Source organism: Scyliorhinus torazame, chromosome 10 (assembly GCF_047496885.1).
Source record: "Scyliorhinus torazame isolate Kashiwa2021f chromosome 10, sScyTor2.1, whole genome shotgun sequence".
In the NCBI taxonomy this organism is placed as follows: Eukaryota; Metazoa; Chordata; class Chondrichthyes; order Carcharhiniformes; family Scyliorhinidae; genus Scyliorhinus; species Scyliorhinus torazame.
The window spans coordinates 262,907,415-262,927,921 of NC_092716.1; the positions used below are offsets into that span (position 1 = coordinate 262,907,415).

At 48.2% G+C, this 20,507-nt stretch overlaps 1 protein-coding gene across 4 annotated transcripts in view; it reads right to left on the minus strand.

Annotated features, from left to right (window-relative positions):
* Positions 1-20,507, minus strand: part of LOC140384761 (SH3 and multiple ankyrin repeat domains protein 2-like) — a 1,513,496-nt gene that overhangs the window by 500,372 nt on the left and 992,617 nt on the right. For all 4 annotated transcript variants that reach the window (XM_072466758.1, XM_072466757.1, XM_072466755.1 and 1 more), the window contains one exon: positions 9,557-9,632. In XM_072466758.1, coding sequence (XP_072322859.1) covers positions 9,557-9,632 — 76 coding nt within the window. The remainder of the gene's footprint in view (positions 1-9,556; positions 9,633-20,507) is intronic.

Genomic DNA, 20,507 nt, shown 5'->3' on the forward strand with positions numbered 1-20,507 from the left:
GACCTTCCAAAATGCATCACCTCACATTTGTCCAAATTTAGTACTGTTATTTCTCACCCAAATGGATATCAGACTATTGGCATTCCCATAGTACTGGATCGTGATGACAAAACATCCCCAGGTTACTTCATCAAAAGTAATTTCCTGGTAGTCTTGACAACATTTTTACTTTGCTGCAGTGACCCCTGTTACTGTGCATGAATTAGGCCACTCGGCCCATCGAGTCTGCTCTGCCATTTAATCATGGCTGATATTTTCTCATCCCCATTCTCGTGCCTTCTCCCCATAACCCCTGATCCCCTCATTAATCAAGAACCTATCTATCTCTGTTTTAAAGACACTCAGTGATTTGGCCTCCACAGCCTTCTGCAGCAAAGAGTTCCACAGATTCACCAGCCTCTGGCTGAAAAAATTCCTCCTCATCTCTGTTTTAAAGGATTGTCCCTTTAGTCTGAGATGGTGTCCTCTGGTTCTAGTTTTCCTACAAGTGGAAACATCCTCTCCATGTCCCCTCTATCCCGGCCTCGCAGTATCCTGTAAGTTTCAATAAGATCCCCCTCATCCTTCTAAACTCCAACGAGTACAGACCCAGAGTCCTCAACCATTCCTCATACGACAAGCTCTTCATTCCAGGGATCATTCTTGTGAACCTCCTCTGGACCCTTTCCAAGACCAGCACATCCTTCGGGGCCCAAAACTGCTCCAATACTCCAAATGGGGTCTGACCAGAGCCTTATACAGCTTCAGAAGTACATCCCTGGTCCTGTATTCTAGCCCTCTCAACATGAATGGCATGTTTACGATCGTCCAATAATTTGGAGGTTCTCTCAGCTTGTTTGGATGAGCATGAGGGCTGTAGGGTGGAGGAGGTAACTGACCATGGTGCCAAGGTACAGGAAGACATTCAAGTGAAGGAGGAAAAAGCTGCCAGGGATTGGGCCCGGGGTGGCCTGTCCATAAGAGGTGGGCTCGAGGACCCCACAAGAGTTACATTGAGGCACGGGGGGCTCTGAATGCCCGAGGGGAGTCGAAAAGATTGGAGTAACATTTAAAAATGGTGCCCCGATCTCTTCCTGCACTGACGAGCTGAGCTCCTTTAAGACGCTCCTTAAAAGACACTTCCTTGACCGAATTGTTGATCGTTTGTCCTTATATGGTCTACTGTGGCTCACTGAGCTGGATTTAATGCTCCCCTGCTGCAGCTTTGAAGGCAGGGTGACACTTTAAATCCAGCTGGCGTTCTTCCCGCCTGCCCTAGCTGCCAATGGGTTAATTTTACCATTGGTAGGTGTGGTTGCAGGTGGCTCACTCACAGGCCATATGTGCACAATTAATTCCTACTTATAGCTTCAGCCACTGCCACCGCGGTTAACCCAGCAGCCAAAGAGGCCCGTACTAAGTGGCCAGCTCAGCTATTCCCTGTGCAGTCTGGTGCTGGATGAGGAGTGGGGCATGTGTGGCAGGGGAGCCCCTCCTTAACTGGCTCCCTGGGCCTATTGGAGGGCACTCCCCAAAGCTGTAATCTCCTGCCAGCTTCCCCTTCCTCCTATAGCCACTCAAACCCCAGTCCCACCCCATTCCCTCTCTGAGCCCCCCCCCAATCATTCAGCCTCCCAAACCCCAGTCCCACCCCATTCCCTCTCTGAGCCCCCCCCCGCTATCAAACCCCTAGAGTAACATCGGCGGTTTCCACTGATGCGTCTGATTGGCTGGCACCTTTTTGAGATGGGACTTCCTGTCCTTGAGGGGCGTGAATCCCGCCTCCAGTTTATTAACGGCCAATTGGCTGCTCATTGACGACTACGTCCTTTCCCTGGGTAGCTCCCTGCTCCCTTCCCATATTTCAGCTGTGGTGGGTGGCAATTTCGGCACCTCGAATAATTCAGCATGGTGTGAAATTTTGATTAATGTTCTTGTTAAAGTACATTTCATTAAGCAATGTTTTTTATTATTCGGTCACGGGATGTGAGCGTTGCTGGTGAGGCCACAATTTATTGCCCAACTCAAATTGCCCTTGAGAAGGTGGTGATGAGCCGTTGCCTTAAACCGCTGCATTTCTCGTTGCGTCGGTCCACCCACAGTGCTGCCAAAGAGGTTATATAGGAGTAATCATTTTTTACCATTGTAATAGACCTGGACTAACAGCTGACCAGTGTTGGGACAAGACAGAGAACTTTGAAGAATTCTGTATTCCTCTCGACAACTTATCCAAATACCAGTGTAGCTACACAAGCAATGGAAAGTCAGCCGCAGGCTGCAACCTTGCACAGTTGAGGGGGAGTAAGTCGTGGGACAAAGAACAAGCTGCAATTGATGTTTGGTTGGTGGAACAAACAATATCTATGGCATCCTGCTCCGAGGGAAATGGAGCAGTTCACTGAAACTAACAGATGCACCAATATCCTCTCACCTTTCACTGCAAGAGATGGAGTTAATTGCTTGGTACATTTAAGAGAAGTATATTAATTGATAGGTAATGGCTCTCATAATCTTCAGATGCCCCAAGTGCTTAATAGCCACTGAAGGACTTTAGAAATGCAGCTAATGGTGCGATGTAACAAAATAGAGCAGGCAATTTGTACACATGTAGGTCAAACTGGATGGACCAGTAAGTCTTTTCCCATCTGCCATTTCCCTGTGTTTACTTGCTTTGTGAGATTCAACAAAGAGCAATTATAAATGATCAGGCAGTATGTTTTATAATATTGATGGAAAAATAAATATAGCCAAGGTCACACATGGAACTTCTCGGCTCTATTTCAAATAATGCCATGTCACCTGAGGGACCTTGGTTTTCATGTCTCCCTGACGGCAGGCAGCTCAGACAGTGCTCCCCCTGCACAGCACTGAAGTGTCGGCCTGCTTCTGTGCACAGGTGTGGGGGCTTGGGGAGAGCACGGGAAGCTCACAAGCTTCCGACTCAGAGATGAGACTGAGGCCACAGAGTCAAGATTGACACCGGCCTCAAGATGATCTTTCTTCTGCTCTGAAACCATGAACATTAAGAGAGAAGAGAGCTGTGGCTGCCACTGCCAATGATATCTCTGTAAAACTGGCAGATCTTGTGGCAGATGGTTGGAGACCAGTCACCTCCCTGCTGAATCTAAGCTCTTGGAAGCTGATATCTCAGTCAATGCCACCTTGCGGAGCTTGGACTTGTAGATACTTTATTTTCTTCACACTCCTGTTTGAAAACCAATGGCCGATTGATTTGAAAGGAATCCCCTTCCCCTCAGATGAAAGGAATTGATCTGAAACATTGATTTTCTTTCTCTCCCACCGACGCTACAGGAGATGCCGACATTCCCAACGTTTTCGGTTTGAATTTCAGATTTCCACTATCCGTGGTATAAATTTGATTTTGTGTTGTGGTTAATGGACATCCTTGTAAGATCTTCAGACAGAGGTTATGATAAGTGAAGAACAAATATTGATTCATAAGCTGTAGTTTGAGTGGGTGACCCTTGATGCAACTTTGAGAGTGAGTTCTCATCTCCAGATATCTCTTACTGGAAGCTTATTGGTGATGCATTGAATGCAGACTGTGACCTTATTCTGTTTTGTAATCTTGGACAGCTTGTTTGACTTTGGTTTGATAAAGTGAGCCCACTGCAGGTTATGTATGTAACACAGAAGGAGCAGAGATTTGCCTGTCAGACAATTGCCAGTACAGAGGTGCATGAATAATTTTAAGCTGGAAATTTGTATTAGTGCTAATTTAACAGAGACGGTAACCCATTTAAACTAAATGGTTAATCGCCATTTTAAAATAGTGGAATTGAGATGTGCCCTGCAATTATGTCAGTTAAACCTTCAGCAATTCCTAGCGCTCTGTCTTTGTATCCTCGCATGCGATTGCACACTCAAGTAATTGGTCATGGACTAGAATATTAACCAGTTAACCTGATAATTATACAAATGTATTAAAGGCTGGAAACTGACTGTATGTTCAAGGTCACACCCATGACCAGGCGAGCCACGGTCAACAATTCTGAGCAAAGGAAATCGGGGTTGGCGGTGGGCGGGGGGGGGTGCAATTTTTAATTTCCTCTTTGTTTCTGAGCAACCTTCATTACTGGGCAGCAATGCCTGACGCCACCTGAAAGACTTTCTGCCTCAATGTCTGCCACCATCACTCTTTAGCCAAACACCTTTAGCATTTCTGGGAAATGGCAAAATATAGCTGTTGCATTTTTGACCATGAAAATTTCGAAATGTTCACCGTTTGATGCACATGAAACGTCGGTCACTAGAATTTACTCATAGCACAGGGGGCACAGGGGAGGAACAGGGTGTACATGCCAGGTGGGGAAGAGGCTGGGCGGGTCAGATCCGAAAGGGGGTCCATGAAGGAGCCACCCCAGAACCCCAGCTTTCTGCCTGAGGCCTCACCATGCGACCCTCCCAGGGTAAAGTCCTACCCATGGTGGGTACAAAGCTCTTCATTAACAACAAATGGCAGTATTTAGTCACTCTGTTTTTAAAATCTATCCTTCCTGCCTGGAATTGTGTCCTCCAGCCGACTCTCATTCTGATTTCCCATCACACCATCTGTTAATCCATTTCTGGGGCGAAATTCTCCAGTATCGGCACGATGTCCGCCAACCGGCGCAAATCAATCGGGCATTGCGCCGTCCCAAAGGTGCGGAATCCTCCGCATCTTGGGGGGCCGAGCCCTAACCTTGAGGGGCTAGGCCCGCGCCTGACTGATTTTCGCCCCGCCAGCTGGCGCGGAAATGACATTGCCGGGCGGCGCATGCACGGAAGCGTTAGCGGCCGCTCACGGCATCCCCGCGCATGCGCTGTGGAGGGAGTCTCTTCCGCCTCCGCCATGGTGGAGACCGTGGCGAAGGCGGAAGGAAAAGAGTGCCCCCACGGCACATGCCCGCCCGTGGATCAGTGGGCCCTGATCGCGGGCCAGGCCACCGTGGGGGCATCCCCCGGGGCCAGATCGCCCCGCGCCCCCCCCCAGGTCCCCGGAGCCCGCCCGCGCCGCCTTGTCCCGCCGGTAAGAGAGGTGGTTTAATCCACGCCGGCGGGACAGGCATTCTAGCAGCGGGACTTCGGCCCATCCGGGCCGGAGAATCGTGGGGGGGGGGCCCGCCAACCAGCGCGATTCCCGCCCCCGCCGAATCTCCGGTGCCGAAGAATTCGGCAACCAGCGGGGTCGGGATTCACGCCAGCCCCCGGCGATTCTCCGACCTGGCAGGGGGTCGGCGATTCTCGGCCCTGAACTTTGGAAATTGTGAAAATCTCTTTTAGATTCGATCATTCCCCTCTCAGTTAGTTTTCGATGATGGTGTTGTTAAATCATAGAACAGTGCAGAAGGAGGCCATTCAGCCCATCGAGTCTGCACCGGCCCTTGGAAAGAGCACCCTACTTAAGCACACACCTCCACCCTATCCCCGTGACCCAGTAACCCCACCTAACATTTTTTTTGGACATTAAGGGCAATTTAGCATGGTCAATCCAACTGGCCTGCACATCTTTGGACTGTGGGAGGAAACCGGAGCACCCGGAGGAAACCCACGCAGACACAGGGAGGATGCGCAGACTCCGCACAGACAGTGACCCAAGCCGGAATCGAACCTGGGACCCTGGAGCTGTGAAGCAACAGTGCTAATCATTGTGCTATCGTGCCTCCCAAATGGGAAATGTTAAATTGTGGTTTAAATATTAAGATATTTTGATTTTTTTAAAAATCATTTTGATGGGTAGAAATAACTTTCAGTTAAGAATTTGGGCAATAGAAGAATCAAAGCTGAAATCATGAAATGGCCTGCACCTTGTCAATTGTGAAAGGCTCATGTGAATTTGGAAAGATGAAGACCAGATTTACTTCCCTCCCTTTGTGACAACAATGCGATTAGCCTCGTAAACTTGTGTCCTTCTTAACAATTCAACGACGGCACAGTGGTTAGCACTGCTGCCTCACAGTGTCAGGAACCCGGGTTCAATTCTGACCTCGGGTGACTGTGGAGTTTGCGAGTTCTCCCCTACTCTGCGTGGGTTTCCTCCGGGTCCCCCGGTTTCCTCCCACAGTGCAAAGATGTGTAGGTTGTTACGTTATTCACTCTGGGGTAACACGGGCTGCAACTGGATGCAGTTGTACTGTAAAGTAGACACCAAACTTTGATGTAAGTTCAATACGTTTTATTGAACTTGCTGAGCAGTGCACACAGTTCGCTGTGGGTTGACACTCTACTAATCTAAGCGTGTTAACTATAACTAACTAGACCAGACTAGCTCTGAGTCACGTGTAGAAGGTGCTAACTGATATATACACCCTGACTGTCACTACAGTTGTCACCAGTGGAAAGAGGCAGAGTGCTGATGCCTCGTGTGTTTTATAGTGCGAGACCACCCTCTAGTGTTCTGCCTGGTGATTGGTTGTGTTCTGTCCTGTGTGTTGATTGGCTGTACTGAGTGTCTATCACTGCCTGTCTGTATCTCATTATGTGCATGAGTGCTTATCATGACACAGGTTAGGTGGGTTGGCCATGCTAAATTGCCCCTTTGTGTCTGATGAAATGCAGGTTAGGTGGGGTTACGCGGATAGAGCAGGGGAGTGGGCCTGGGTAGGGTGCTGTTTCAGTGGGTTGGGGGAGGCTCGATGGGCAGAATGGCCTCCTTCTGCACTGTATGGATTCTATGGATTCTAACCTGAGGAAGAGTTGACAGGAAGAGTGGTGAAAAGCTTAAATGAATTTCACTGGAATTCCTTTGACTGCCATTGTCTCAAGGATATGAAGCATTTTATTCGGGATGGAAATCTGTCCCACAAGAACACAACACACAAGAAGTAGAAGCAGGAGTGGGCCACCAGGCCCTTCAATCCTGCCCCACCATTCAATACGACCAACGCCAGCCTCAACCCCTTTCCTGCGGCATTTCCCCAGAGCCCCCTAATCCTCGATCTATCAAATATTTATCCACCACCATTTTAAATACATTGAATAATCCAGCCTTCACCCCACTCCGAGAATTCCAGAGATTCATCACATTCCAGGACAGAGAATTCCAGAGATTCACCCCACTCCGGGACAGTGAATTCCAGAGATTCACCCCACTCCGGGACAGAGAATTCCAGAGATTCACCCCACTCCGGGACAGAGAATTCCAGAGATTCACCCCACTCCGGGACAGTGAATTCCAGAGATTCACCCCACTCCGGGACAGAGAATTCCAGAGATTCACCCCACTCCGGGACAGAGAATTCCAGAGATTCACCCCACTCCGGGACAGAGAATTCCAGAGATTCATCACCTTCCGGGACAGAGAATTCCAGAGATTCACCCCACTCCGGGACAGAGAATTCCAGAAATTCATCACATTCCAGGACCGAGAATTCCAGAGATTCACCCCACTCCGGGACAGTGAATTCCAGAGATTCACCCCACTCCGGGACAGTGAATTCCAGAGATTCACCCCACTCCGGGACAGTGAATTCCAGAGATTCACCCCACTCCGGGACAGAGAATTCCAGAGATTCACCCCACTCCGGGACAGAGAATTCCAGAGATTCACCCCACTCCGGGACAGAGAATTCCAGAGATTCATCACCTTCCGGGACAGAGAATTCCAGAGATTCACCCCACTCCGGGGCAGAGAATTCCAGAGATTCACCCCACTCCGGGACAGAGAATTCCAGAGATTCACCCCACTCTGGGACAGAGAATTCCAGAGATTCGTCACCTTCCGGGACAGAGATTTCCAGCGATTCACCCCACTCCGGGACAGAGAATTCCAGAGATTCACCCCACTCCGGGACAGAGAATTCCAGAGATTCATCACCTTCCGGGACAGAGAATTCCAGAGATTCACCCCACTCCGGGACAGAGAATTCCAGAGATTCACCCCACTCCGGGACAGAGAATTCTAGAGATTCACCCTACTCCGGGACAGAGAATTCCAGAGATTCATCACCTTCCGGGACAGAGAATTCCAGAGATTCACCCCACTCCGGGACAGAGAATTCCAGAAATTCATCACATTCCAGGACAGAGAATTCCAGAGATTCACCCCACTCCGGGGCAGAGAATTCCAGAGATTCACCCCACTCCGGGGCAGAGAATTCCAGAGATTCACCCCACTCCGGGACAGAGAATTCCAGAGATTCACCCCACTCCGGGACAGAGAATTCCAGAGATTCACCCCACTCCGGGACAGAGAATTCCAGAAATTCACCCCACTCCGGGACAGAGAATTCCAGAGATTCACCCCACTCCGGGGCAGAGAATTCCAGAGATTCACCCCACTCCGGGACAGAGAATTCCAGAGATTCACCCCACTCTGGGACAGAGAATTCCAGAGATTCGTCACCTTCCGGGACAGAGAATTCCAGCGATTCACCCCACTCCGGGACAGAGAATTCCAGAGATTCACCCCACTCCGGGACAGAGAATTCCAGAGATTCATCACCTTCCGGGACAGAGAATTCCAGAGATTCACCCCACTCCGGGACAGAGAATTCCAGAAATTAATCACATTCCAGGACAGAGAATTCCAGAGATTCACCCCACTCCGGGACAGAGAATTCTAGAGATTCACCCTACTCCGGGACAGAGAATTCCAGAGATTCATCACCTTCCGGGACAGAGAATTCCAGAGATTCACCCCACTCCGGGACAGAGAATTCCAGAGATTCATCACATTCCAGGACAGAGAATTCCAGAGATTCACCCCACTCCGGGACAGAGAATTCCAGAGATTCACCCCACTCCGGGACAGAGAATTCCAGAGATTCACCCCACTCCGGGACAGAGAATTCCAGAGATTCACCCCACTCTGGGACAGAGAATTCCAGAGATTCGTCACCTTCCGGGACAGAGAATTCCAGAGATTCATCACCATCTATGAGAAGAAATTCCGACACGCCTCAGTTTTAAATGACCAGCCCTTTATCTTGTATCTATGTCCCGTTGTTTGAGGCACTCCCACTAGTGAAAACACCTCACTATCCACCCTGTCGAGCCCCCTCAGGATCTTATATGTTTGAATAATGTTACTCCTCACTCTTCTAAACTTCAAAGAATAGAGACCCAGGTTATTTAGCCTCTCTTGATAGGACAACTCTCTCATCCCAGAAATTAGCCTGGTGAATCTCCTGGTATGGGGAGATGCTGGTTGGTGCTAATTAGGCAGTAGTGTGCACCATGGGACCATGTGTACCTGGATGTGTGAGTGAAAATCTATCCTATACCTTCCCACCTAAATCAGTCAGCACCATATCTTTCGTGTCATGGTAGAGGCGCAGACCTTTCACCACTTAATCACCTGACTAAAGAGTGTTCAGAGGAAGACTACTCAAACTTGTTAACCATTTACTTGCCAAGATTGTACCAACAGTTTCTCAGCTACGACGCAGAAGCTTGTTCAGTCACAGTTTGGTGTAAAGTTGTGCCCTGAATATTTGGCAACCCCAAAGCACACTTCTGCTCACTCCTTTGAGACACCTTTGGGATTCAGTCTTTGGGAAGGGAAGTTACATTAGTGCAGGGTTACTTGGATAACTAAAAACAAGATAAGTATTGAGAAGTAACTTGTAGGTCCTACCTCAAGGCATCAAAACTGTCATAGGAACCAACTGTATAGTGCCGGAATAATTTCTTCGCTCTGTCTGTTCGTGTTTCTGCAGAGAGGCGAGACAGGGAAGTTAAGGTAATTCAAACAAACATCTTATTTACAAAATATGTTATGAAGCAGTTCAGAAGAGCGGACTTTTATTCTTGCTCAGATTACGAGAGCAGACAGTTTCTGCCATGTTTCGAAGATGGGCACTCTTCAAAGATCTGGCACAACCGCCATGGGCCATGTGATCACCGTGATTGGGGTAGCTGAAGTCTTGCTGTCAGTGTCAAAAGTGAGAGGCAGTCCCATTTCAGCGAGCCATGGGATCAAGGAGGCATGTTGCTAGTGCTGGCACCACTATCCAGTCAATAATAGGAGCCCACCCTCGAGAAGGCTCAATCAGAGTGCTCGTAGCTCAGAAGCCTCAGCCATACCACCACAGGAGGTGCTTGCTGAGGTGCAGATCATGGAGAAGGCTCCTCAATGGAGCCCTCACAGAAGGGCAAGTGGGGTCGCTGCACATAATTGGAGGGGAGCGGGGCGGTGGGGAGAGGTCTCTAAGTGTTGACGTTGTTATTTTGAGGGCAGCTGTTGCCAACAGGAGCTCCTCCATGGGCCACGGGGTGCCCAGAAAGGGAGGTCCACCTGGAACCCGCTGGGAGCCATCAGGGTTTACCTGGTGGTCTGATCACATGGTGGAAAACTCTCCCAATGCGAGTAACACTGCTGCGTAGGCCAAAAGAGGCCCTTATTTGGTTAATCGACACAACTGAGCAGGTTAGGTGGATTGACGATGATAAATTACACTTAGTGTCCAAAAATGGTTAGGTGGGGTTGCTGGGTTATGGGGATAGGGTGGAGGTGTGGGCTGGGTAGGGGGCTCTTTCCTAAAGGCCGGTGCAGACTTGATGGGCCGAATGGCCTCCTTCTGCACTGTAAATTCTGTGATTCTACATCTGTGAACACATCTGCCAGCTGGTCCGTGCAGGTTCTCAGTGCACGACCAGGGACCCCGTCAGGACCCGTCGCTTTCCGAGGGTTCACTTTCAAGAAGGCTGATCTGACTACGGAAGCTGTGAAGGTGGGGTGGGTGTGTCCGGGCTGCGGTGGCAGCTGACAACGTTTTGTTGGTTTCCTGCTCGAAATGAGCATAGAATGAATTGAGTTCATCGGGGAGGACATGTCTTTAGATTTTAAGCACTTGTGAAGCATAAATTTAATTGAGGTGAGTTTATACTTTCATGCTCATCCCCACCCGAGTTGCGAACTGACTGACCTTAAAAGTGGCGAACCTGCAGCAGAACTAGGCTAAGGGCGGCCTGAACAGGCTCAGTTTGGGACTTCTGGCCCTCAATGGAAGGAAGTCCCATCCTCTTGAGTTGCTGGCCAATTTGAATGCCCCCAGAACTCAGCAGTGAGGGCTGCAGGTCGTCTGATAAAGACAAAGTGTGTATATCGGATCACGCAAGTCTGGGACTTTAGGGTAGGGCGGGCTCAGCCTCCCGAGGGAAGGGCGGGAGATGGGCGGGAATCAGGTTTTAGAGGCCAGATTATGATCCCAGTTGATGTTCTAACTTGACAGGAAGATCCCAGAATGTAACCCTGGCTGAAAAGGTTGTAACCTTTACTTCTTATTAAGCATGAAAAAAATTGGATTATAATCCAATACTCTTTTACGTCCCCCTTATTTTGACAAATGCATCAGATTTAATGATTAACGCGGATTACAAAGTACATCTTAATCTACAATGGTCTCATTAACACACACACACACAAGTCCCTTTTCAGCCACACAAGACGATTGTGGTACAATCCATTTCTATCTGAAAGCAAGTGAATGTCTGTGGATTTCTCCTCAAAATCCCCCCAGATGATTTTTACACTGAGCTACCTTCCGTCACTAAACTCTGCAAATTCTCCTTTCAAAAGTCACACTTTTAAATTATGCTTCCCCTCCGCTGCTTCCATAAAGTTTCACTTTCAGGTTTTACACCTCTCCCTTCAAGTTTTCTTTCCTTTCACGGCTTTGACTCCAATGGGACAGCCACCAATTTCCAAACTTATTTCAAATAATTCTCCCAAACTGCAGTAATTGTTCACAAACCTTCGAACTACTGCCGATAACTTTCTGGCCTCTCATGATCCAATGCCTTTTCAACTCTGTGACTTTATTGAACAGTAATCTGTTCTGGTTTCCAGTTTCCTCTGATCCGTTAACTCCAGACTTCTTAAAAAAATTTCTTCATTTCTCTAGCTTCCTTAACGAGTCTGACTTTAGGTTTTCGGCATCTGTTTTCTCAACCAACTTCATTGATTTGATTTGATTTATTATTGTCACATGTATTAGCATCCAGTGAAAAGTATTGTTTCTTGCAGAGAATGCATACCGTACATAGGGAAGGAAGGAGAGACTGCAGAATGTAATGTTACAGTTATAGCAAGTTGCAGAGAAAAGATCAACTTAATACGAGGTAGGTCCATTCAAAAGTCTGATGGCAGTCGGGAAGAAGCTGTTCTTTGAGTCGGTTGGTATATGACCTCAAACTTTGGTATCTTTTTCCTGACGGAAGAAAGTGGAAGAGAGTATGTCCGGGGTGCGTGGGGTCCTTAATTATGCTGGCTGCCTTTCCGAGGCAGCGGGAATTGTAGACAGAGTCAATGGATGGGAGGCTGGTTTGCGTGATGGACTGGGCTACATTCACGACCTTTTGTAGTTTCCTGCGGTCTTGGGCAGAGCAGGCTCTAAACCAAGCTGTGATACAACCAGAAAGAATGCTTTCCATGGTGCCTCTGTAGAGGTTGGTGAGGGTCGTAGCTGACATGCCAAATTTCCTTAGTCTTCTGAGAAAGTAGAGTCGTTAGTGGGCTTTCTTAACTATAGTGTCGGCATGGGGGGACCAGGACAGGCTGTTGGTGATCTGTACACCTAAAAACTTGAAGCTCTCGACCCTTTCTACTTCGTTCCCATTGATAGAGACAGGGGCATGTTCTCCACTATGCTTCCTGAAGTCGATGACAATCTCCTTCGTTTTGCTGGCATTGAGGGAGAGATTATTGTCGTTGCACCAGTTCACCAGATTCTCTATCTCATTCCTGTACTCTGTCTCGTCATTGTTTGAAATCCGACCCACTACGGTGGTGTCATCAGCAAATTTGAAAATCGAGTTGGGGAATTTGGCCACACAGTCATAGGTGTACAAGGAGTATAGTAGGGGGCTGAGGACACAGCCTTGTGGGGCACCGGTGTTGAGGATGATCGTGGAGGAGGTGTTGTTGCCTATCTTTACTGATTGTGGCCTGTGGATTAGAAAGTTCAGGATCCAGTCGCAGAGGGAGGAGCCGAGGCCAAGGCCACGGAGTTTGGAGATGAGTTTCGTAGGAATGATGGTGTTGAAGGCTGAGCTGTAGTCGATAAATAGGAGTCTGACATAGGTGTTCCAGGGTAGAGTGCAGGGCCATGGAGATGGTGTCTGCTGTGGACCTGTTGCAGCGGTAGGCGAACTGTAGTGAATCAAGGCAACCCGGGAGGCTGGAGTTGATTCGTGCCATGATTAACCTTTCGAAGCGCTTCATGATTATGGATGTCAGAGCCACTGGATGATAGTCATTAAGGCACGCTGCTTGACTTTTTTTTGGTACAGGGATGATGGTCGTCTTCTTGAAGCAGATAGGGACCTCAGATTGTAGTAAAGAGAGGTTGAAGATGTCTGCGAATATCCCCGCCAGCTGATCCGTGCAAGACCCGCGTGCTCATCCTGGTACCCCATCCGGGCCAGTGGCTTTCCGAGGGTTGACCTTCGAGAAGGCTGCTCCGGCGTCTGCAGTGGTGATCTCAGATACAAGTTCATCCGCAGCTTCTGGGGTGGAGGGCTCGCTCTCGCTGACCTCTTGCACAAAGCGGGCATAGAATGCGTTGAGCTCATCAGGGAGGGGTGTGTTGGAGCCGACGATTTTACATGCCTTCATCTTGTAGCCTGTTATGTCTTACAGACCTTGCCATAGACGGCGGGGATCCGTGTGGCTAGCCTGGGACTCGAGCTTGGTCCGGGACTGTCTTTTGGCATCTTTGATGGATTTCTGTAGATCATATCTGGCTTTCTTGTCGAGGTCAGGGTCGCCTGACTTGAACACCTCACACCTAGACTTCAGCAAGCAGTGGATATCCCTGTTCATCCAGCGTTCATCATTGTATGGCTTTTCTTCTAGCTAGGCTGAGAGAGACGTTCCCTCTTTAGCCTTCTAAAGCCAACTGCTTCCAGAAGAGCTGTAAGAGCTGACTTCTCTCTCACTACCTATCGCAAACTGCAAGTAAATTAGTTAAACTAAAATCTTAAAAGCTTCTGTACCTTATGAAGCACCAGTTGCTAAGCAACTACTGCTGGTTCATTTACATTTCATGCTGTAACCCACTCTAAGCACAATAGAATCACAGTTGGAATTGAAAACAACCCCCACACATATAAGCACCTTTTCTAGCCTGAATGTAACCAGAGGGTTCGCCCTCCCAGGCACATAAACATTAAATTAAACACACTTAAAACAATACTCTATTTCTAATGTTTACCAATAGAAATCTAATTCCCTTAAAATTACCCTTGTTTTCCTAACACAGCACAAAGGGCGGTAACAGTACTGGGATCATGCAGAGCACCAACCCCCCCTTCGGCCCCTTCCTTCCTGCTTTTTCACCAGAGTTAGGAGCTAAGGGTGGGTGGATTAGTGGGAGCCTCACTCATTCTCCATATAATGGTTTGGCTCAGGGGTGAGTGAGAAGGCAGTGGACGAGCCACCAGTCACTGCCCCACATGGCCAAATACATCCCTGGCAGGGGGCTGTAAAATTCAGCCCTAAAGTCAAGTTGCAAAACTTCAGTTCACGCCCCTCAACAATAATGACTGACACTGAAACAGCGCCTTCCACACGGTAAACTGCTTCAAAGCACTTTTCGAGTCATAGATGTTTACAGCATTGAAACAGGCCCTTCGGCCCAGCTTGTCCATGCCGCACAGTTTCTATCACTAAGCTAGTCTCAATTGCCCGCATTTGGCCCATATCCCTCTATACCCACCCTGCCCATGTAACTGTCTAACTGCTTTTTAAAAGTCAGAATTGTACCCGCCTCTACCACTGCCTCTGGCAGCTCGTTCCAGACACTCACTACCCTCTGTGTGAAGAAATTTCCCCTCTGGTCTCTTTTGTATCTCTCCCCTCTCACCTTAAACCTATGCCCTCTAGTTCTAGACTCCTCTACATTTGGGAAAAGATGTCGACTATCTACCTTATCGATGCTCCTCATTATTTTATAAACCTCTATAAGTTCATCCCTAAGCCTCCTACGCTCCAGGGAAAAAAGTCCCAGCCTCTCCTTACAGCTCAGACCATCAAGTCCTGGTAGCATCTTCGTAAATCTCTCCTGCACTCTTTCTAGTTTAACAATATCCTTCCTATAATAGGGTGACCGGAACTGAACACAGTGTTCCATGTGTGGCCTTACCAATGTCTTGTACAATTTCAACAAGACGTCCCAGTTCCTGTATTCAATATTCTGACCAATGAAACCTAGCATGCTGAATGCCTTCTTCACCCCCTGTCTACCTGTGACTCCACCTTCAAGGAGCTATGAACTTCACAGGAGCATTGTCCATTAACAAGAACTCCTGGTATCCTGGCCCAAGATAATTCCCCAACTAACATTACTGAAATCGATTGTCAGGCTGTTGTCATATTTCTGCTGGTGGGAACTTGCTGTGTGTCAATTGGACATTGTGTTTTTCACATTCCAACAGTAACTGCACTTTAAAAGTAACTTATCAGCTGACAAGTGCTTTGGGTTGTCCAATGATCATGAAACTACAAGTCTTTCCCACTTGCTATAGGGCCTTGTATAGGGCCAACATGTTCCAATCAAGAAAAAGTGTGAGACCAACAAATCCAGTGAACCCTGGATATCGAGGGGTATACAGCATCGGATCAGGAGAAAAAGGGAGGCTTATGGCAGATATCGAGGGCTCAAAACAGTAGAAGCCCAAGAAGTGCAAGAATGTGCAAGAGGGAACTTGGAAAGGAAATTAGGAGAGCAAAAAGGGACATGAAAGGATACTGGCTGGTAAAATAAAGGAAAATCCGAAGTTATTTTACAAGTACATTAATGGTAAAAGTATAACTAGGAAAAGAATAGGGCCCTTAAGGCCCACAGGGGTAATTTGTGTGTGGAGTCGGGAGATGTAGGTAGGGTTCTAAATGAATACTTTGTGTCAGTGTTTACTCGTGAGAGGGACAGTGTGGGTATAGAAATCAGGGAGGAGGACTGTAATAAAACTATACCCAACACAGGTAGATACCAAAATCAACATTTTGTTAATTAATTCAAGTCAGAGAGGAGGTTCTGAGTGGTCTGACAGTAGACAAATCTCCAGGACCAGATGAAATGTTTCCCAGGCTGTGAGTGAGGCAAGGGAGGGAATAGCAGGGACGCTGGCAAGAATTTTCAATTCCTCTCTGGACATAGGAGAGGTGCCGGGGGACTGGAGGATCGTCAATGTGGTTCCATTATTCAATAAGGGAGGAAGGGATAAACCAGGAATCTACAGGCCGGTCAGTCTAACCTCAGTGGTGGGGAAACTATTGGAAACAATTCTGAGAGACAGAATTAATCTGCATTTGGAGAGACAGGGATTAATCAGGAACAGTCAGCATGGTTTTGTTAAGGGGAGGTCATGCCTGACCAACTTGGACCGTAAGACATAGGAACAGAATTAGGCCATTCAGCCCATCGAGTCTGCTCCGCCATTCAATCATGGCTGATATTTTTATCATCCCCATTCTACTGCCTTCTCCCCATAACCCCTGATCCCCTTGTTAATCAAGAACCTATCTATCTCTGTCTTAAAGACACTCAGTGATTTGGCCTCCACAGCCTTCTGCGGCAAAGAGTTCCACAGATTCACCACCCTCAGGCTCACCCCCACAACCCAAAGATGTGCAGGGTAGGTGGATTGGCCGTGCTAAATTGCCCCTTAATTGAGAGGGGAAAAATGAATTTGGTACTTTACATTTTAAAAAGATCTTCCCTCTTCATCGAGTCATTGAGAGCCTTTCTCCAGAGGCATTCTTCATCTGTAATCTAGACTACCGCCGACCGATCAACTATGTAGGCATCACAGACATGCTCAATCCTAACATCACCCAGCTTGCACCTCTCCCAGGGCCAGGGTTTTACCCCAATTCAGTGGTCCATAACCACAAGACATAGGAGCAGAATTAGGCCACTCGGCCCATCGAGTCTGCTCCGCCATTCAATCATGGCTGATATTTTCTCATCCCCATAATCCCTGATCCCCTTATTAATAAACAACCTATCTAACTCTGTCTTAAAGACACTTAATGATTTGGCCTCCACAGCCTTCTGCGGTAAAGAGTGTTGGATGTTTAGCTGCTGTAATATAAAGAGTCAAAGGTTCTGCTGCTTTTCCACAAAACACCTTTTAATTTCCTTCAACAGACTTTGCACAAAACTCTAACATCACATCACCTGACACAAGGGCCACCGGAAGCCCCTTTACATATCAGTGTCAATTATTGGATGCTTAACATAAATGAGACAACTAATTGGAATGTCTCTTAACCCATTACTTAACAAAGAGTTCCACAGATTTACCACCCTCTGGCTGAAGAAATTCCTCCTCATCTCTGTTTTAAAGGATTGTCCTTTATACAAAATTATGAGGGGCATAGACAGAGTGGATAGTCAGAGGCTTTTCCCCAGGGTAGAGGGGTCAATTACTAGGGGGCATAGGTTTAAGGTGTGAGGGGCAAGGTTTAGAGTAGATGTACGAGGCAAGTTTTTTACGCAGAGGGTAGTGGGTGCCTGGAACTCGCTACCGGAGGAGGTAGTGGAAGCAGGGACGATAGGGACATTTAAGGGGCATCTTGACAAATATATGAATAGGATGGGAATAGAAGGATACGGACCCAGGAAGTGTAGAAGATTGTAGTTTAGTCGGGCAGCATGGTCGGCACGGGCTTGGAGGGCCGAAGGGCCTGTTCCTTTGCTGTACATTTCTTTGTTCTTTGTTCTTTGTTTGTTCTTTGTCCCTTTAGTCTGAGATGGTGTCCTCTGGTTCTAGTTTTTCCTACAAGTGGAAACATCCTCTCCACGTCCACTCTATCCAGGCCTCGCAGTATCCTGTAAGTTACAATCAGATCCCCCTCATCCTTCTAAACTCCACACGAGTACAGACCCAGAGTCCTCAACCATTCCTCATACGACAAGCTCTTCATTCCAGGGATCATTCTTTTGAACCTCCTCTGGACCCCCTCCAATGCCAGCACATCCTTCGTTAGACACAGGGCCCAAACTGCTGACATTATTCCAAATGGGGTCTATCCCCACTCTCTGCCTTCTGCTAGTCAGCCAATCCTCTATCCATGCCCCTAACACAGGTAGATACCATAAGACCATAAGATAGAGGAGCATAATTAGGCCATTCGGCCCATTGAATCAGCTCCATCATTCTATCATGGCTGATATGTTTCTCATCCCCGTTCTCCTGCCTTCTCCCCATAACCCCTGATCCCCTTATTAGTCAAGAACAGCAGATTTGTGCTTGAGGTGCTGTTACCTACAGAGCTACAAACCAAGAGCTGGAAGGTGGAATTAGACAGAATAGTTATTTCTTAGACCATTAGAACTAGGAGAGGGAGTCGGCAATTTAGCCTTTTGAGCCTGTTTCACTGTTCAGTATGATCATGGCTGATTCTATCCTGGCCTCAACTCCACCGTCCTGCCCATTCTCCATAACCCTTCAACCCATTACTAATTAAATCTGTCTAAGTCCTCCTTAAATCTACCCACATGTAGAGTATTGTGTGCAGTTATGTAATCCACATAGGGAGGGATGGGATTGATGTGTTGGGTACTCTAGATCTGTGGAGACTGCGTTTACCTTAGCAGTAACATAGACAGGCTACCAACACTTGTAATAGTACAACTCTATTTTATTTAACTAAGAGCTGTTAAACATACTTGCACTGTGGGTCGACACTATGTTAGATTGACTGAAGACCTATGCCTAACCTGACCAGCCTATACTGCTGGCACATGGTGGATGTTTGTGCTACTGACTGCGGGCTCTGTCTGTCTCAGAGGCTGCGTCCCGAATCAGCGGGAATACTAGTGCCCTCTGTCTTTATAGTGACCGTGCCCTAACTGGTGATTGGCTGCTGTGTTGATTGGTCTTGCAGTGTGTCAGTCACTGTGTGTCTCCGCACCATCATATATATGTGTATATTATGGCATCCCCCCCTTTTCTAAAACAAATGTGTGTTTGTGGCAATAAATAATGTAGTATGTGAATGTTCCTAACTATGTGTGGCACATGCAAGCATATTTACAGGACTATGTACAGAAACTCTAAGATATTTACATTGGAAGGTGTCTAGTGCAGATGGACAGTATGTAACGCAAAATATAACTAGAACAACAGTATGTACAAACCAATGAGTTAATCAAACAGGGTAACAAAACAATCAGTTCATGAGTTCAAAAAGTCCATGAATTCAGGCAGTTCATAAATTCAGTGTCTGAGGTGGGTGACGAATTCTGGTTGACTGTCAGGGGCCGCCTGTTCTGGAATGGGCGGGACTGTGTCAGACTCAGAGGCTGGCAGAGTGAAAGGGAGATCTGCAAAGTCCGTGACGGTTTCATCGTGACGGCGGGGCAGGACATGGTGATCTGGTGGTGAGCGAGGAAGGAGTCGTAGTGCCCTCCTATTTCGGCGAAGAAGAGAGCCGTCTTGTAGACAAACCAAAAATGACCTGGGGGCCACTTGTCTGAGCACCACAGCGGTGGCGGACCAACCATCATCGGGAAGTTGGACACGGACCTCGTCATCAGGAGCCAGAGCAGGTGAGATCCGTGGCATGGGCGCGTACGCCGATTTGTGTTGGGCCCGAGACAACTGCATTCGACAAAGGACCAGAAGGTTGTCCAAGCCCGGGACATGAATGGCCGGCACCGTCGTCCGCAGCGTGCGATTCATCAACAATTGAGCCGGTGACAGGCCGGTGGACAATGGAGCTGATCTGTAAGCAAGCAGGGCGAGGTAAAAATCAGATCCTGCATCGGTCGCCTTGCACAGGAGTCGTTTGACAATGTGCACCCCCTTTTCAGCTTTGCCATTGGATTGGGGGTAATGGGGACTGGACGTGACATGTGTGAAGTTGTATCGTTTGGCAAAATTGGACCACTCCTGACTGGCAAAACACGGGCCGTTGTCGGACATGACTGTGAGCAGGATGCCATGATGAGCGAAGGTTTTCTTGCACGCACGGATGACCGCAGTTGAGGTGAGGTCATGTAGCCTAACTACCTCCGAGTAGTTTGAGAAATAGCCCACTATGAGGACGTAGTCCCGGCCAAGTGCATGGAACAGGTTGATGCCCACTTTGGTCCAGGGGGACGTGACCAACTCATGGGGTTGCAAGGTCTCCCTTGGCTGAGCAGGCTGGAAATGCTGGCATGTTGGGCAGTTAAGAACAGTGTTGCAAATGTCCTCATTGATTCCAGGCCAGTACACTGCCTCACGGGCCCGTCGGCGACATTTCTCCACTCCCAGGTGGCCCTCATGGAGCTGCTGAAGGACGAGGTTCTGCATGCTGTGTGGAATGACGATCCTGTCCAGCTTTAGTAGAATTCCATCTCCCACCGCCAGGTTATCTTTAATGTTATAGAATTGAGGGCATTGGCCCTTGAGCCTCCCGTCTGTCAGGTGGTGCATGACACGTTAGAGCAGGGGATCGTTGGCCGTCTCACAACGAATATGGATGAGTCGTTCGTCCGTGGCGGGCAGATTGGATGCGGCGAATGCCACCTGTGCATCAATTTGGCACACGAAGCCCGCTGGGTCGCAGGGTGTGGTGACAGATCGGGAGAGTG